General features: G+C 36.1%; 6 protein-coding genes across 9 annotated transcripts; 5 read left to right on the top strand and 1 right to left on the bottom strand.

Moving 5' to 3' along the window:
• The first annotated feature begins 85 nt into the window (after window positions 1-85).
• Window positions 86-1,547, top strand: LOC111487720 (dof zinc finger protein DOF3.6-like). The gene is made up of 2 exons (XM_023135227.1): window positions 86-248; window positions 360-1,547. Exons 1-2 carry the CDS (start codon window positions 195-197, stop codon window positions 1,323-1,325), a joined length of 1,020 nt encoding a protein of 339 aa, XP_022990995.1. The 5' UTR covers window positions 86-194; the 3' UTR covers window positions 1,326-1,547.
• A 3,633-nt stretch (window positions 1,548-5,180) lies between these two features.
• Window positions 5,181-6,014, top strand: LOC111487423 (CASP-like protein 4D1). The gene is made up of 3 exons (XM_023134821.1): window positions 5,181-5,397; window positions 5,468-5,588; window positions 5,667-6,014. The coding sequence occupies exons 1-3, from the start codon at window positions 5,234-5,236 to the stop codon at window positions 5,871-5,873; spliced, it is 492 nt and encodes a 163-aa protein (XP_022990589.1). The 5' UTR covers window positions 5,181-5,233; the 3' UTR covers window positions 5,874-6,014.
• Window positions 6,015-6,523: 509 nt separating this feature from the next.
• Window positions 6,524-7,704, top strand: LOC111487466 (CASP-like protein 4D1). The gene is made up of 3 exons (XM_023134874.1): window positions 6,524-6,731; window positions 6,811-6,931; window positions 7,006-7,704. The coding sequence occupies exons 1-3, from the start codon at window positions 6,568-6,570 to the stop codon at window positions 7,210-7,212; spliced, it is 492 nt and encodes a 163-aa protein (XP_022990642.1). The 5' UTR covers window positions 6,524-6,567; the 3' UTR covers window positions 7,213-7,704.
• Window positions 7,400-8,189, bottom strand: LOC111487467. Of its 2 annotated transcripts, XM_023134876.1 has the most exons (3): window positions 7,979-8,189; window positions 7,720-7,898; window positions 7,400-7,627 (listed from the first exon to the last, which is right to left on the bottom strand). In XM_023134876.1, the coding sequence occupies exons 1-3, from the start codon at window positions 8,000-8,002 to the stop codon at window positions 7,585-7,587; spliced, it is 246 nt and encodes an 81-aa protein (XP_022990644.1). In that variant the 5' UTR covers window positions 8,003-8,189; the 3' UTR covers window positions 7,400-7,584. The 2 variants fall into 2 exon arrangements, with proteins under 2 accessions (XP_022990644.1, XP_022990643.1); XM_023134875.1 differs by having other exon boundaries at window positions 7,720-8,168.
• Window positions 8,190-10,426: 2,237 nt separating this feature from the next.
• On the top strand, window positions 10,427-13,216 carry LOC111487465 (very-long-chain enoyl-CoA reductase-like). The gene is made up of 4 exons (XM_023134873.1): window positions 10,427-10,759; window positions 10,947-10,986; window positions 11,873-12,627; window positions 12,947-13,216. Exons 1-4 carry the CDS (start codon window positions 10,691-10,693, stop codon window positions 13,013-13,015), a joined length of 933 nt encoding a protein of 310 aa, XP_022990641.1. The 5' UTR covers window positions 10,427-10,690; the 3' UTR covers window positions 13,016-13,216.
• A 714-nt stretch (window positions 13,217-13,930) lies between these two features.
• Window positions 13,931-16,198, top strand: LOC111487712 (actin). Of its 3 annotated transcripts, none has more exons than XM_023135214.1 (5): window positions 13,931-14,118; window positions 14,573-14,643; window positions 14,751-15,144; window positions 15,226-15,839; window positions 15,907-16,198. In XM_023135214.1, exons 2-5 carry the CDS (start codon window positions 14,584-14,586, stop codon window positions 15,970-15,972), a joined length of 1,134 nt encoding a protein of 377 aa, XP_022990982.1. In that variant the 5' UTR covers window positions 13,931-14,118; window positions 14,573-14,583; the 3' UTR covers window positions 15,973-16,198. The 3 variants fall into 3 exon arrangements, with proteins under 3 accessions (XP_022990982.1, XP_022990981.1, XP_022990984.1); XM_023135213.1 differs by having other exon boundaries at window positions 14,570-14,643; XM_023135216.1 differs by lacking the exon at window positions 13,931-14,118 and having other exon boundaries at window positions 14,145-14,643.
• The last annotated feature ends 610 nt before the right edge of the window (window positions 16,199-16,808 follow it).

Genomic DNA, 16,808 nt, shown 5'->3' with positions numbered 1-16,808 from the left:
TATATATATATATATATATATATATATATATATATATATATATATATATATATATATATATAGACTCTACTTTAGCTTTCTTCTCTCCCACTCAACTCTCATCACACTGTGTTCTTTATTTTCGTTTGTGATCACCAAGTTTTGATTTTTCCTTTTAAGGGAAAAAAAAGGAAATTTGTTGAATACTTATCTCCATGGTTTTCTCTTCAGTTCCTGTGTTTCTTGATCCACCCAATTGGCCTTCTCAGGTAAGCTTTTTTCTTTGTTCTTCATTTAGCTTCTTCGCTACAAAAGATTTTTAAAAACCCTAATTCTTTCTTCAATATACCAAACATTTTGATTGGGGTTTTATCTTATAGCAACCAAATCACCTCCAAGGAAGTGGCTGTGAGACTAATAACGGCCAACACCTTCCGCCGACGCCACCGCCAGCTGCAGCTGGCGGTGGCGGAGGTGGGGGTGGAGGTGGTGTACCTAGCTCGATCCGACCTGGGTCGATGACGGATCGAGCTAGGTTGGCGAAGATACCGCAACCAGAAGCGGGGTTAAAATGCCCTAGATGTGAGTCAACCAACACGAAGTTTTGTTACTTCAACAACTATAGCCTCACTCAGCCGCGCCATTTTTGCAAGACCTGTCGTCGGTACTGGACAAGAGGTGGGGCGATGAGGAATGTACCGGTTGGGGGCGGGTGTCGGCGGTCAAGTAAGAGAAGCAGCAAAGGAGGGAGTAACCGGTCGAAATCTCCGGCGGGTTCGAGTACTTCAACGAGCACAGTGTCATCAAACAGTTGCACAACAGATATCATTAGCCATCAATTAGGTCCTCCTCCGCCAACCCATTTCCCCTTTTTGGCTCCAAATTTACACAATCTGAGTGATTTTGGGAACATTGGGTTGAACTTCGAAGGCCTTCAAATCCCCAATTCATCAGGAGGAGAATCAACAATTTTATCAAGTGGAATCACGGATCATAACCAATGGAAAATACCCTTTTTTGCAAATCTACATCAACAAAATGGGATGTATTCAAATTTCATGGCTGATGATCATCATCATCATCAACAACAACCAGCTGATATCTCAAAGCCATTACTGGACAATGGGTTTAGTACCACAACTCATCTGTTGGGTACCACTAATAGCAGCATGAAACTCATGGAGGATACTCAAGGGATTAACAATTTTTCAAGAAATTTTCTGGGAATTCAACCAAATGATCAGTTCTGGAATTCAATTACAAGCACAGCACCTGGGAACATTGCTTGGACAGATCAAATTTCAGATCATTTCAATTCAACTTCTTCCACTACCCATCTCTTATGATTTTGGAAGGGTAAGAAGGTGGATGAATTTCAGCATTAGGAACAAAAATTATTATGATAGGCTATTTTTTTTTCTTGATTCATTCAAATTTGGGGTTTAATTTAGGAACTTTGTAATATGTGCATTCAAAAGTTTGATATTATCTGACTTGAGAAGAGAGCTAATATTGTATAATCTCTCTGTGAAATCAAATGAATGATGATCCACTGCTCTTTTTAGAACATAACAAATCCTCTCGAATACGTAAAGTACCATCGATTATCGATAATGACCTACCTTTTTTTCGTATTACAATATAAGTTCAAGCATGGTTTAACAGGTTAATTTTAATACCTCAATCTCACCCCATATTTGTCTTCTTTGAGCTTTCCCGTCTGCTAGAGAGAGGTTTCCACATCTTTATAAACAATGTTTCATTCTGCTCTCCAACCGAAGTGGAGATCTCACATTAATACTTAGGACAAATATGTTCGAGTTTCTCTTTCATTTAATTAGATACATGCATGTTTGGGGGCGTCATTCTTGAATCTTCGTTTTAGAAATATCTCAGAGGTCCCATCTTAAAGGTTAGTCTCGTATTTTTGGGTAATGTTTTAATGGCTCACTATGATTTTCTTTTTCAGCTTCCTGAAAAGAAACTGCAGTTTGAATGCATTTAAATTTGTGCCTCTTCTTCCTTTTAGATTCTCCCCTAAACCCTAATATATTCCTCACACCAAACCTACAAACCCCTTTTTTTAGCCAATAATGTCCAAAATTAAATATGTCACAACATATCTTGGTGATTTCATATGGTACCCGAACCAAACCCAGATGATACGATTTGAGTACGACTTACATGGGATATGACGAAATGGACTTCTAAGCTCAAAAGAATGAGTATATGTCAAGTAGTATGCTCGTTTAGATAATATTAACCAGTTTAAGACTTGCTATTGACGCAGATCTCGGGTCCATTTATATCACAAATTGGTTCAAAAAGGGAGTCTAGAGGGGTCTAAGAGCACACAAACACTATTCAAATTGGTCAAAAGTAGAAGAAAAAGGGAGAAACCCTTCCTCTTTACCACATAACATTTTTGGTTGGTTTAATTACTTCTCTTGCTTTCCCTATTGATTGTGATTAAACAAAAGTGAAATGAAAGCAAAAGGAAAGGGGTGGATGGAATTTTGCATGATGGGTTATGATGTCAGTATTTCCCATCATTTAGTTCTTAAGATTTTATTCTTTTTTGTTTGAATGGAATCTTACTTTGGATTATTTGTTTAAAACAAACCCAATATTCTACTCATGGAATTCATCTTCTTTTGGGATCAACAATTACATAACGCAATCACCAAACCAAAACAAACCCGACCCATTACTATCAACAAAATCTCGACATATCGACCCCTACATAGCACTGTTACGTCTTTTCAAGTCATTACCATACTAATTTGGTCGAATAAGGGCAAGTGAAAAGATTGGTCGGTCATTTTATAAGGATGAATAGGGGAGCTCGGAATTCCAAGGTAAGATAGGAAGGGTGTTTTAAGGTGGTGTTGATGTTGTTGTCGTGGGTTGATGGCCACATGCATAGGCGTGAAGATGTTCTCTCTGTTTCCATTGCAGCTTTACCTTTATCATGTCCTTTGCTTCCTTTTTTCCTTTACTTTCTCTTTCTTTTCTCATCTCATCTCATCTCATCTAATCTATGCCAAGAAATTAAAGAAAAAGATAGCTTAAAATTAGAGAGAGATTCCAATATGCATGTGTTTATTCACCTTATAACCCCTCACGTTCTTCCATATGTGCTCAATCATATGCAACTAAGATTCTTTCCCATTTTTAGAAGTTTCCTTTTAAAATAAATAAATAACGGGTCTAAATTGTTATAAACTTAGATTATAATTTATGAGCATATACGAACATATATTTGAAAAAATAACGGGTCCTACATTCGTTAATTTAGAGAATGATCATGGGTCTAAAAGAGCTCAAAATAATGCTACTAAACAATATCATACTATTATGGAGAGTCGTGTTGATTGATGGATGAAATAAAGGAAGAGAATTATGGGTTAGTAATAATCATTATGCTTATTTGTCCCTTGAGTCTAAGATTGTTGAATCAACCACACAATTATTAATTTGTATTCCTTTTGGGTAAAATATTCAACAAATATAATAATATAAAAAAAGAAAATGAAATGGCGCGTGTGACGTGGCTTGAAATTGATTATTGTATTAATTGTTGCGTTGTATAAGAGAGAGGAATTAGCTTTTGACTAAGTTTGAAAATAAAAATTGTCCACAAATTATGTGGGGCTTTCTTCTTTGTCACATCCCACCATACACTTAGTGGAGTCTTATTAAAGTAAGGTCCTCCAACTTTATTTATTTAACCTCCACCCCTTCCCATTTCATTTCCATTTTTTGTTTCCATTTTTTTTTAGAAATATGCCAATTTTATTTTAAAAAAATGTTTAATAAATTCTTAAATTTTAAAAATATTTATTCTATAAAATCACTTTGTATATTTTAAATTTTATGTTTTGTTGGTTTTCAAATTAAAAATTAATTTAATTATGTAAATGATTTATTAAATACAAAATTAAAAATTTAAGCATGTTTTAAAGTTTAGATAGTTCTAATAAATATATAGAAAGAATCTATCTTTTGTAGAGGTTCAACTTAGTGGGGCCTAGGGAGACTAGGTCAAAGAAATATAAGAAAAGTAAGCCCAATACCAATGGGCCTCCAAATCCACCACTTCACAGAACGGGCTTCGAGTGTTTGAGGGCAATAAATATTAAATAAAAGTTTATTAATTCTTCTAATTAAAATTTCATGTTTCTTAAGAATGAAGGATGTAAATGGTCAAGTAAAGTAAATTAATTACGGTTTTTATTAAGTGCTAATTAATTTCTCATTATGGTTTAATTATTTTCAACTCCACTTAGAATAATGGACCCTAGAATTATTAAAATAAAATTAAAAAAAAAAAAGGATGAGATCAAAGAATTAAATTAATTTTAATGTGAATTTGGTCAATACGAACTTGAAGTGCAAGAAAACCCCCAATCAACAGACCTGGTTCATGCTTGGCTGAAATTATAGAAAAATTATATAATTTAAATAAATATTTTAATATCTTTTAATTATTAACTAAGATTCTAAGAATTTTCTGAAATTTTAAAACGTTGAATTTTATATCTTAAACTTTTTTATTTACAAGTTGTTGAACATAAAATTAATAAGAACCAAAATATTAAATATGTGTAATATTAATATTTAAAATGAATGATAAGACTAGGTCAAACTTAAGAAAAAGTCAAAGGTAATCAAGATAGAGTTAAGACGACGACATGAGGGCTTATTAGTTGACATAAAAATTTGGTTAGAGAGAAGACTTTGCCGCCGTTTCCGGCGGGTGGTCCGACAGGGCAAGTGGTGTCGGTTTTCATTTGTTCCGTTAAGTCCAACAACTCTTTTTCAAATACCTCCAATATTACAATAATGAAGAAACATCAATCATAATATAAAAAATAATTTTAAGAAAACTATTATCTTTAGTCTAAATTATTTTTTTAAAACATTAAAAAAAAAAAACTAGATATTTTATCGAAAAAAAATTAGTAACAATTTTAAAATATTTTAGAATTAGAAACTTTTGCACAATTCATCTTGATAAAGTAATCATAATCAACTTGCAAGACAACTTGTAAGAGGTCAACTATGATGTGGGTTACGAGTCCGAGTGTTATCTAAAGAATTTAATAAAATTTTGAGATATTTATTCTAAGGCTACATAAACAATTGGCCCAGAAAACACGAACGCGGTGTATATATATAATATATATATGTATGTATGTATATAGAAGCAATTGGATTTGTGGTTAAGTGTTGAAGAGCAAAAGCTTGGAAGATGGCAGCCTCAAAGGGTTCAAGAATTGCTACACTGATTCTAAGGATTCTGACCTTGATTTTGATCTTCATTTCTCTCATAATCAACGCTTCCAATTCTAAAACTCTCAACAAAGGGACTGAGAATGAAGCAAAGCTTGAATTTAAGAACGTGTATTCATATCGGTAAGATTTTTTTTTTTTTTTTTTCTCACTAACTCTTGATTTAATGTTCTTGGGGATCTATGTGTTCCAGTTATTTGATAGCAGCGGCTGTAATTGGAGGTGTTTTGAGTTTGATTCAAATCATTCTCAGCATTTACCATATGGTTACCAAAAGCGAAGGAACTCCGCTCTTTTATTTGTTCAGCGATTACGTAAGTGCACGTTAAAAAGTGTTTTTAAGAGCTTGAAAAGTTGTTTCGATGAACCTTACACGATGTTATTGTATGTAGTTGTTGTCATATCTGTTGTTATCGAGCTCGTCGGCGGCGTTAGGAGCTGGGATTGATACGAGAGCCAATTTGAAGGAGCTGTTTGGAACGCTTTTCGACTCGTTTTTCGACCAGGGCAGTGGTGCAGCTGCTGTTCTTCTTATTGCATTCATTTGCGCTGCTGTTGTCTCAATTCTCTCTGCATTGGCCCTCATCAGGAAGCCTTGAATCTGTGGTGGTTTCTTTGTCTGATAAATTATGATCATTTTTATTTACTTTTGTATGTGTGTATCCTTTTTCATTTTTAATTTGTGATTTAGATTAAAAAAGGAAAATCTAAACAAAAACAATATCCGTTATTGTGGACTTGGGGTGTTATATTCTTTATATTAAAAAAAATATTAAAAATATTTCTTTATTTTATGAATTTGAATAACTAAATGACCAATTCAAATATTCTAAGATATCCCATAAAAAGATATATATTAAATAATGTATAAAGTAAGAGAATTCCGCTTATTTTCCAATTTTAAATATTAAATTCTAACGACATAGTCCATAATTTAAATATAATTTAAATACATTATACAGAAAATGGATGCTTAATCCATTTGTGAATATTATAGAATATAGGTTATAGATCATTTCCATTATTTATTTATTTTTTAAAAATCTTGAGATGAACATAATAAATAAAAAATTGGCCAAGAAAATACCAAGTCCAGCTTGTTGACTGTTTCTTTGCTTTTCTTCTACAAAGAGGATATCTCCAGAATGCTTACATATATATATTATATGTATATATATATATATATACATATATATATATATACATATATATATATATATATATATGTACAAGTATATGTGTGTGCATATAGTAAAAGTTGAATAGCAAAATTTAGAAGGGTGGAAGGAGGAGATGGAAGGGTCAAAGGGCTCAAGAATTGCTTCACTTATCCTGAGAATCCTGACCTTCATTTTGATCTTCATTTCTCTCCTAATCAACGCCACAAATTCCAAAACTTTGAACAAAGGCGCTGAAAATGAAACAAAATTTAAGTTCAAAGATGTTTATTCCTATCGGTAAGTGTGTTCTTAAATATGGTTTTTCTTTTAGAATTCTCAGCAACTTTTGATTCAATGTGGTTCTGTTTATGTACAGATATTTGATATCAACCACTATTATTGGAGCTGTTTTGAGTCTACTTCAAATTGCTCTCAACATTTACAACGTCGTTACCAAAAGCCATCGAACTCTCCTCTTCGATATGTTCAGCGACAAGGTAAGTATAATGATATTTGTTTAAGCTTTCGAGATTTAAGGATGTTTGATGTCATGTTGTGTCATGTTATGTAGCTGTTGTCGTATCTTCTACTGTCGGGGGCCTCGGCGGGGTTAGGCGCTGGCATCGATTTGAGAGTAGGTCTTAAAGAGCTGGTTGGCAACCTTTTAAACTCGTTTTTGGACAAGGGAAATGCTTCGGCAGCCGTTCTTCTCCTCGCTTTCATTTGTGCTGCCGTTGTCTCAATTCTCTCTTCCTTGGCCCTCATCAGGAAGCCTTGAAAATATAGTGTTGGTCTTCCATATTTGCTTTGTATTGATAATATAGTTTTTAATATTTGTTTAACAAAAAATAGGAACAATCTCATATTATAAATTATGAATTATTTTTCCTTTTTTTAAGAGTGCGATTTTACATTTTCGTTTGCTTATTGGGCTTTTTCTACATAACCCAATAACATTGTGGCCCAAATAATTAATTGGTATATTCAATATTAATCATTATTAATTAATATATCTTATGTAATATATTGCATTTACAGATAAATAGGAAACAAAGTTGAAATAAATTTCAGATTTTTCGATGTTTTTCATGTGCGTGCTTCAGATCTTGCTTCCAAATTGGTCCTAAGTCGATGAAGCTCTCTGATGTAATTATGTATTCTGTCTATAATCAGCACGAGGAATAGCGAGAATCCTGTTGCCAAACACTCCCAAAATCAAAACCATTTCAAAATAGCTCATTCATGAATATATTGAACACAAAATCTTAAAAAGAACAGAGCTCACCGATCATGGAGGCTTCGAGAAGGCGATGAGCCATGAGAACCTCGTCGGTCTGGCTGAGGAAGCCGGCCTCCGCCGTTCGCCGGCGGATTTCCGCTGCATTGTAGAGAGTTGAGGCGAAGAGCACCAGCATGGTGGCGGCAACGGTTTTCACCATCAAAGGCCCTCTCCCCTGCTTCAATCTGTCCAATCCACTGATTATGAGCTTTCTGAATGGAGTTCTGAACAGTAAAACCAAAATTAAGGCCATCTCGGTCAATACCAGGTTGAACACCACTCGAATCATCTCTAATGTCCCTTAATTTTTTCTTTTTTTTCAAAGTTTCGGTTCTTAAATGGCTTCGATTTAAGTCAGGGGTTCGATCCCTGCCTTGAGGTTGCGGTTTGGATTAAGAATTTGTACTTTTACCCTACTGTATGCCAATCTTTCAAAGATTCTTTTTTTTTTTTTTTTTTTCCTTTCCCAACAATAGAGAACTTCAACATCAAAGCGTGTGAAAAGAGTTTAAGCTGAACGATGAGAAAAACATTTATCTGGAAAGAAATAAACAAACTATATGCTAAACCATAAAGTAAATAATTTTTAATTACGGTCTTTCTTGCTGGTTGTTTGGACGCTCTCCACCGGAGGCAAGGTCTACAAAGACATTAAAAATGAAATGCGTTAGAAATTCAGAGCCATCTGAATGTAGTACTTTCTAGTGAAACAAGAGAAACGGATGAAGCAATACAATTGCATAAATGTATGAACAGAACAGACTTGCAAACATTTTATGAAAAGGTACTAAGAGAAATGCAAGAAACAGAAAATGGCTCAGTAATCCCAATATATTTCTGGAGAAGAAAAGGGGGGAAGAAGAAGAATGAAGAAGCTGAAATTGATATCTGATTTCAAGCGCACAATTAGACAGTCTTTCTGAATTCCTTTTATCAGAAACAGGAAACAGCAGACCTATACTCAAATAAGAAGGCAATCGGAATAAAGTTCAAGGTGGACCTTTCATCAATCAGGTTTAGGAAGCACGGATCTCTACAACTTTGTGCATAAGCTCTCGTGGTTTTGTTTTGGACTTCCCCAAAATGCCTTACTCTAATGCAGATAGTATTCCTTGATTATAAACTCATGATCATCCCCTAAATTAGCCGAGGTGAGATTTTCATCATCCAACGAGTTATGTTGCACACAGCACACGATATGATCCTATCTTAAGAAACAATAAGCTGAAATTTTCATTTGTACAAAGAAACTTACCCATATCGGTTGGGGAGAAGAGCGAAACATTTTTTGTAAGGGTGTAGAAGCTTCTTATTAGCAAACATATTTTAAAACCTTGAGGGGAAGCCTAAAAGGAAGAATTCAAAAAATACAATATCTACTAGTGGTGGGCTTGAGTTGTTACAAATGGTAACAGAGTTAGACACTGGGTGATGTGCCAGCAAGGAGGCTGAGTCTGGAAGGGGTAGGCACGAGGCCGTATGCTAGTAAGAATGTCGAACTCTGAAGGGGTGGATTGGGAGGGTCTCATATCGATTGGAGAAGAAAACGAGTGTCAACGAACACACTGAGCCCTGAAGGGGGTGAATTGTGAGACCTCACATCGGTTGGGAGAAAATGAAGCATTTTTTATAAGAGTGTAGAAACCTCTCCCTAGTAAAAGCGTTTTAAAAACTTTGGTGAAGCTCAAAAAGAGAAAGTTCAAATCAATATATATACTTGGCAGTTACACCTTGAAAGAAAATAGACATAAAAATTAAAAAGAACAAGGAAATCCACTAGAGAATAACATGGCTAGACAGTTGTTCTGAATCCCATTGATCCGAGGAGATAGTCGACAGTAGGCAGAAAGTATAAGATGTGCCTTCATCAAACAGGTTGCAGGCATTGTCAAGTTAAATTGCACACGGCACACACACCTAATTTCTGAAAAAAGAAGAAGCTGAAATTGATATCTGATTTCAAGAACATAGCTAGACAACTGTTCATAATCTCATTGATCAGAAACAGAAATGGAAGTCCTATACTCAAATAAGAAGACAATAGACAAAAAATAAAAGGTGAACATTTCATCAAACAGGTTATAGGCATTATCAAATTAAATTGCACCCAGCAATCGTCTATACATGACCATATTTCCGACTATGAATAATCATCAGAGAGTCACTCTACGTATTTAAGAACATAACAGATTGAGAGAATACAAGATTTGGTTTGTAGATGTTGTGGACGACGGAGGCGCCGGCGAGAAGCGAAGAGATGACGACGACGAAGGACCAACCCACCGAGGGTGTTCCAGTGGGGAGCAACCGGCCACCGAATTTCTGAGCCATTATTCAGCTCAACGCCGTACAAAGATATCAATTTCTCACCCTAAAAAGGTTTCATTATTCAATCTGCCCGCCACTGCCCTTTAAATAACCGGTCCAGAGCTTCGGCCCGGCTTCAACTTCTCAAACCCGTTGTGTGTTACTTTTTCGATTTTGAGTTAAATATTCAATTTATTATGTCTTAACATTTTCCAATTTCAATTTTAATTTTTGAGTATTACGAAAAAAAACTAGCTGGAGGGATGACACTCACACCAACCACCAACCACTTCTCGTCACACTGATCCTTACCCAAAATTTGGTGCAATTTAAAATTTAGGTTTCACATTCATTCCGTTAAATTTGTGGACTTCCAGCCTCACAAACAAAGCGATTTGTCGAATTGTAAATTTGTAATGAGGAGATTATTAGGAACGCGCTGCATCCGTCGTTGGAATTAGCTCTCCTACCCCAACTGCACGCCATTTAATAAGCCTACTTCCCAACCTCCTCCTTCAAAACCCACTTCAGACCCAGATAACTTTCGCCATTTTTTAATAAAATCCTTTAGCAGATCTCATCATATAACCATTTCTGGGTTCTGGGTCCTCTCATTCTGCTATTTCAGGATCTGGGTTGAAATCGCAGTGGGGTTAATTTGGCTGTGAAGATGAAGGTCTCGGTAGTTTCTCGCAGTGGGAGAGAAGTTGTTGACGGCGGCATTCAACTAAGCGATTCTGTAAGTGTTCGGATTTTGATTCAATTACTGTTTCTTTTTCGATTCTTGGAAAACAAGAAAGGATGATAAGAGTACAACTTGTTTTGGTGGCTGTGTTCTGTTTCTAGACCTATTAATTTGGCTTCTTACGGTTGAGTAGCTGATGGGATCTTAAGTTTCATGGACATTGTTGTTTAATCTTTTGCAGGCTTCGGTGGCGGATCTGCAGGATGTGATTTACAAGCGAAGTGAGTACATGAGGGTAGAATGTTTTCTTTCATTGTTGCATACATGCTCTTTTTAGCTTAGAATTGTTAGAAATCTTAGCTTATATTTGACATTTTTGTTGGAGTGAGTGATAGAACTGGACTTGTTGTTAATCGGATGAATCTAAAGATTAAGTTTAGCCTAGCACAACAGTTTAAGCTCTTGGGTGTGAAACTGTAACAGATATTGTCATGTCCTCTTTGAGCTTCTCTTTTCGGGCTTCGGCTCAAGGTTTTAAACGCATATGCTAGAGAGAGGTTTTGACATCCTTATAAAGAATGCTTCGTTCTCCTCCCCAACCGATGTGGGATCTCACAATCTACCTTCCTTTGGAGCCCATTTTCTTCGCTGACATCCGTTCCCTTCTTCAATCGATGAGGGACCCCAATCCACCCCTATGGGGCCCGGCTCCTTGTTGGCAGACTGCCTTGTGTCCACCCCCTTCATAGCTCAACCTCCTTGCTAGCACATCCTCCCGGTGTCTGGCTCTAATACTATTTGTAACCGTCTAAACCTACCAAATATTGTCCTCTTTGGACTTTTCATTCAAAGCTTTAAAATGCATCGACTAGGAAGAGGTTTCCATTCTTTTGTAAAGAATGTTTTTCTTTCCTCTCAAACTGATGTGGGATCTCACAAAAACTGCACGCCTGACGGGTGAGGAATCAAAATATGTTTCACTACTTCTTCGTAATAAACTATTTCTATCTCATCCTTCCCGAAAATTAGTTCTTTCATTACTGTAAAATGGTTGAATGGTTCTTAAGCAGTAGCAAATTGGTAGTCCTTTTGGCATGCATACATGTAAGTCGATATCAATTGTTATGTAAAGTGCAGCTACCTGATTTCCTTGTTTCATTGAAACAGCCAAAAAGTTCTACCCTGCTAGGCAGCGGTTAACTCTTCCAGTTCAACCTGGTTTAAAGGAGAGGCCTACCGTTCTTAACTACAAGAAAAGCCTCAGAGAGTATTGTAGCAACAACTCAGACAACATAACTGTTGTCTTCAAGGACTTGGGTCCACAAGTTTCTTATCGTACTCTCTTCTTTTTTGAATACTTGGGCCCCTTGATCCTCTACCCCATCTTTTACTACTTCCCTGTCTATCAGTTCTTCGGCTACAAGGCCGAACGTGTCATCCATCCAGTTCAGACGTATGCAATGTACTACTGGTGTTTTCACTACTTCAAACGAATCATGGAAACATTTTTCGTGCATAGGTTCAGCCACGCGACCTCACCGCTTTCGAATGTGTTTCGAAACTGCGCTTACTACTGGTCTTTTGGTTCGTATATTGCATATTATGTTAATCACCCACTTTATAGCCCTGTTGGTGACCTTCAAATGAAGATTGGGTTTGCATTTGGTTTGCTGTGTCAAGTGTGTAACTTCTACTGTCATATTTTGCTGAGAAAACTGCGGAGCCCTGAGGGGAATGGGGGATATCAAATCCCAAAGGGGTTTCTGTTCAACATTGTGACATGTGCAAACTACACAACAGAGATATATCAGTGGGTAGGCTTCAATATAGCTACACAGACTGTTGCTGGTTACATCTTTCTTGTGGTTGCTACTCTTATCATGACTAACTGGGCCCTTGCAAAGCACCGTCGCCTCAAGAAGGTATAATCTATCTAACTTATTTTTCCTAGTTGTTCTTAATTCATGTTAGGAATCACGAACCTCTACAATAGTATGATATTGTCCACTTTGAGCGTAAGCTCTCGTAGCTTTGCTTTTGGTTACTCTAGAAGGTCTCATACCAATAGAGATAGTATTCCTTACTTATACACCCATGATCAACCCCTTAATGAGCCGATGTGTGACTCCTCTCCCAAACAATCCTTAACAATTCATTCATTTATGATACCGAAGAAGTTTAAGTTGATAGGTTAGCGTTTATTTATGTTTCACATATTGACTTTTCCGTCCCTATGTGCAGCTGTTTGATGGGAAGGAGGGAAGGCCAAGGTACCCACGCAGATGGGTGATACTTCCTCCATTTCTGTAGAAGGATTGATTGGGCGGCCTCAGATCCGTATCTTATCGAGTTGGTAGCTCCAAGTTTAAAATGTCCCTTGAAGAACACCACAAGATATCATTTTCTCAATGTATTTGATGTTCTTTGTGGTTGTCTTAACAGTACTTTGCCTTGTTCTTTGTGTTGTATGGGAATCAAAATAAATTATTATTTATTGGGACATTTTTATTAGCTGATTGATATATCATAATTTTGAAGTATAATTAATTTATTCAAATTAAAATTGTAAATAATAATAATAATAAGCTATAATTAATAAGAATTTATTAAGTATTCTTTTGTGAATGCATAAATCTTTTTTTTAATTCTTTTTATTGTTTTATTAATAAATCATTAATAGGCATCGTAATTTATTCCATTATAATTGATTGTTTGAAATATAAATTGTATTAAATATTTGCAATTAAAAGTTTATACAATTTTATTATATCATTTATTCGAGAATAATTATTAAGGTTGATTATAAAATAAACTAAAAAATCTAATTTAACTTGCATAAAAATTAAATTAAAATTTACATTTTCATTTATAGGCATCATAAATAAATTAAGATTTGAAGGGGAGAGGGGAAATAAAAATAGTTGATTTATTTGGTAAAATTTGAATTGTTGATTTATTAACTTGATCGTACGAGTTTATATTCGATTATATAATATTTTAATAAGTCAAATTATAATATAAAATTGTTGAATGTAATTAAAAATGGGGAAAGAAAAAAGGATTAAGTTCGGGGATAAAAATGAGTGGGGTAAGAAAATTTGAAGAGTTTATTGGTAATAAGAAAGACATGGGAGGGCAAAATGGTAAAATATAAAAAAAAGAAAAAGAAAATGAAAATGAAAAGTAATAACGACCCCCTACGAAATGGGATGCCCAGCCCAACGAAGTCGCCCTCTCTGTCGCAAATCCAGTGAGTGAGTACCACAAGAACCTCCCGTTTCTCTCTGTGATGAACTCCGACGCTCCAAATGGAATTCAATCCAGTTTCCTTCTTTATATTTCCCCATTTTCATTCCTCCCTTGGAACCCTCTCTCTCTCGCTCTCCCATACTCCTCACCTTCAATCCTCAAAGGTTCTTGTTTCCCATCATCGATTTTTGTTATTTGCTCATACGCATCTCTTTATATCTGCATTTCTGTCGATTCTTGTTCTTTCTTTTTTATTATATTGTTGTTTGTTCTTAAGTTCTACCTGATTGTTTTTCTAATCTCACTGTATCGTTGCTGTTTTATCAAGATTCAATACAGTAGGCAATTTTTTGAGTGCATGGTACTCTATAATGATCCGTTAGAGTGAGGCTGATACCTAATTGTCAATCAATTTAATTATAGTGTATGAACCAAGAATTAAGAAATCCAAGAAAGAACAGCATATTTTGTGGCAATGGCACAGTTTGATACTCAGAAATAACGTCTGAGAATTGTTTGTTTCCCTGTTTATACTTTGCATTTAGTGTGATTTATATTGATCATTGGATTTTGAGTTCCAATGATGCTTGTGTCAACTAATTCCAACTTTTCTAGCAGCTATATAAAAGATGGCAGATGGAGAGGACATTCAGCCTCTTGTATGCGATAATGGAACAGGAATGGTTAAGGTAGACTGCCTTTCCTGTGATTTTTATGTATGGCTATGGCTATGGCTATGGCTATGGCTATGGCTATGGCTATGGCTAATGCATTTCTTCCTGTGCCATTGTTTTAGGCTGGATTTGCTGGTGATGATGCTCCCAGAGCAGTTTTCCCTAGCATTGTCGGCCGACCTCGTCACACCGGCGTGATGGTCGGCATGGGCCAGAAAGATGCTTATGTAGGTGATGAAGCTCAATCCAAGCGTGGTATTTTGACCCTGAAATACCCAATTGAGCATGGTATTGTTAGTAACTGGGATGACATGGAAAAGATTTGGCATCACACGTTCTATAATGAGCTTCGTGTTGCCCCAGAGGAGCATCCTGTTCTCCTAACTGAGGCCCCTCTTAACCCCAAAGCTAACCGTGAAAAGATGACCCAAATCATGTTTGAAACCTTTAACACTCCTGCCATGTATGTAGCTATTCAAGCTGTCCTCTCACTATATGCCAGTGGTCGAACAACTGGTGAGAGTTCACTATAAGTTCATCATTACTGTAAAACTATGAAGATTGAAGTTCTTAGGGAATTCTTGTTCTATTATGTAGGAATTGTGATGGATTCTGGTGATGGTGTGAGTCATACAGTCCCCATTTATGAGGGGTATGCTCTCCCACACGCCATTCTTCGACTCGACCTTGCTGGCCGTGACCTTACTGATAACTTGATGAAAATTCTCACGGAGCGTGGATACTCATTCACGACCACAGCAGAGCGAGAAATTGTGAGGGATATGAAGGAAAAGCTTTCATATATCGCGCTTGACTATGAGCAGGAACTTGAAACTTCTAAGACCAGTTCATCAGTTGAAAAGAGCTACGAGTTGCCTGATGGACAAGTCATCACGATAGGTGCCGAACGTTTTAGATGTCCGGAAGTTCTCTTCCAGCCATCCATGATCGGAATGGAAGCTGCGGGCATTCATGAAACTACATATAATTCCATCATGAAGTGCGACGTGGATATTAGGAAGGATCTGTATGGTAACATCGTCCTCTCCGGTGGTTCGACCATGTTTACGGGCATTGCCGATAGAATGAGTAAGGAGATCTCTGCATTGGCGCCGAGCAGCATGAAGATCAAGGTGGTGGCACCTCCAGAAAGAAAGTACAGTGTTTGGATTGGTGGCTCCATCTTGGCTTCTCTGAGTACCTTCCAGCAGGTAGACATTATTATTAAAAGCTTTCAGTTTTGTTCTTACTAATGGGTCCCTTGTGTTTTTGGTGCAGATGTGGATTGCAAAGGCAGAGTATGATGAGTCTGGGCCATCGATTGTGCACAGGAAGTGCTTCTAAAAGACAAGAAAGAAGCCGAAGGGTCAAGACATATGGGAGTGTACTGTTTTATGTGTCGGAATGAAAGGCAACTTTGTAGCCTTTTTTTTGTTTGTCTGTTTGTTTAGCATTTTTGTCCTTCGCTATTGTTCTAATATTGAAATAATTGATTTCAATAAGGTACTGGAGTTGGTTGCCGAGCCACGTAATCATAACTTAAGACTCTAAACATCATTGATTACAAAAAGTGTTTGCCTAATAATAATTGGGATAAATAAGCTGAAAATAGATGAGTGCCTAATCGAATTAATCTGGCCTAATCGAATTAATTTGGTCATGGAGGAGGTCATGTAGGAAGTCTATTGGTCTGTTAGGATGCCTCAGCTGCATACATCATTGCACTTCCACTTGACACCTATCGTGACGAACATCTTCTTCTCTTGAATTTTCAGAACTTCTGTCGCTCCATCCCTATAGGATAGAGATCCCATCGCTATCTTGGCTATGCTACTGGAGGCTCTTGGGAAGTCGGAATAGGAGAGCACTTATCTTGAGTTATCTACTCCGCACAGGGTTGGATTATAATATTTTTTAAATCTAAACCAATTATTTCATCTCTTTATTTTAAATAATCAAGTTCAACTCATTTAATCAATTTTTCAAAATTAATAATAAATTTGAGTGGAGGAGATCGTGAATTTAATTCAATTTATATAAAATTTTCATTTTTTTTAATCCAATTCAAATAAGTTTATAACTCAATCCACCCAAACCAGAAAAAGAATAGGTTGCGTACACAATATGACGGTGTTTAAAACCAGAAGGAATGAAGTTTTCATCTATGAACAGAACCGAAA

Source organism: Cucurbita maxima, unplaced genomic scaffold, assembly GCF_002738345.1.
Source record: "Cucurbita maxima cultivar Rimu unplaced genomic scaffold, Cmax_1.0 Cma_Scf00012, whole genome shotgun sequence".
Taxonomy (NCBI): Eukaryota; Viridiplantae; Streptophyta; class Magnoliopsida; order Cucurbitales; family Cucurbitaceae; genus Cucurbita; species Cucurbita maxima.
Note: the sequence above shows the minus strand (reverse complement) of the source record. Positions and strands in the feature narration are given on the sequence as shown.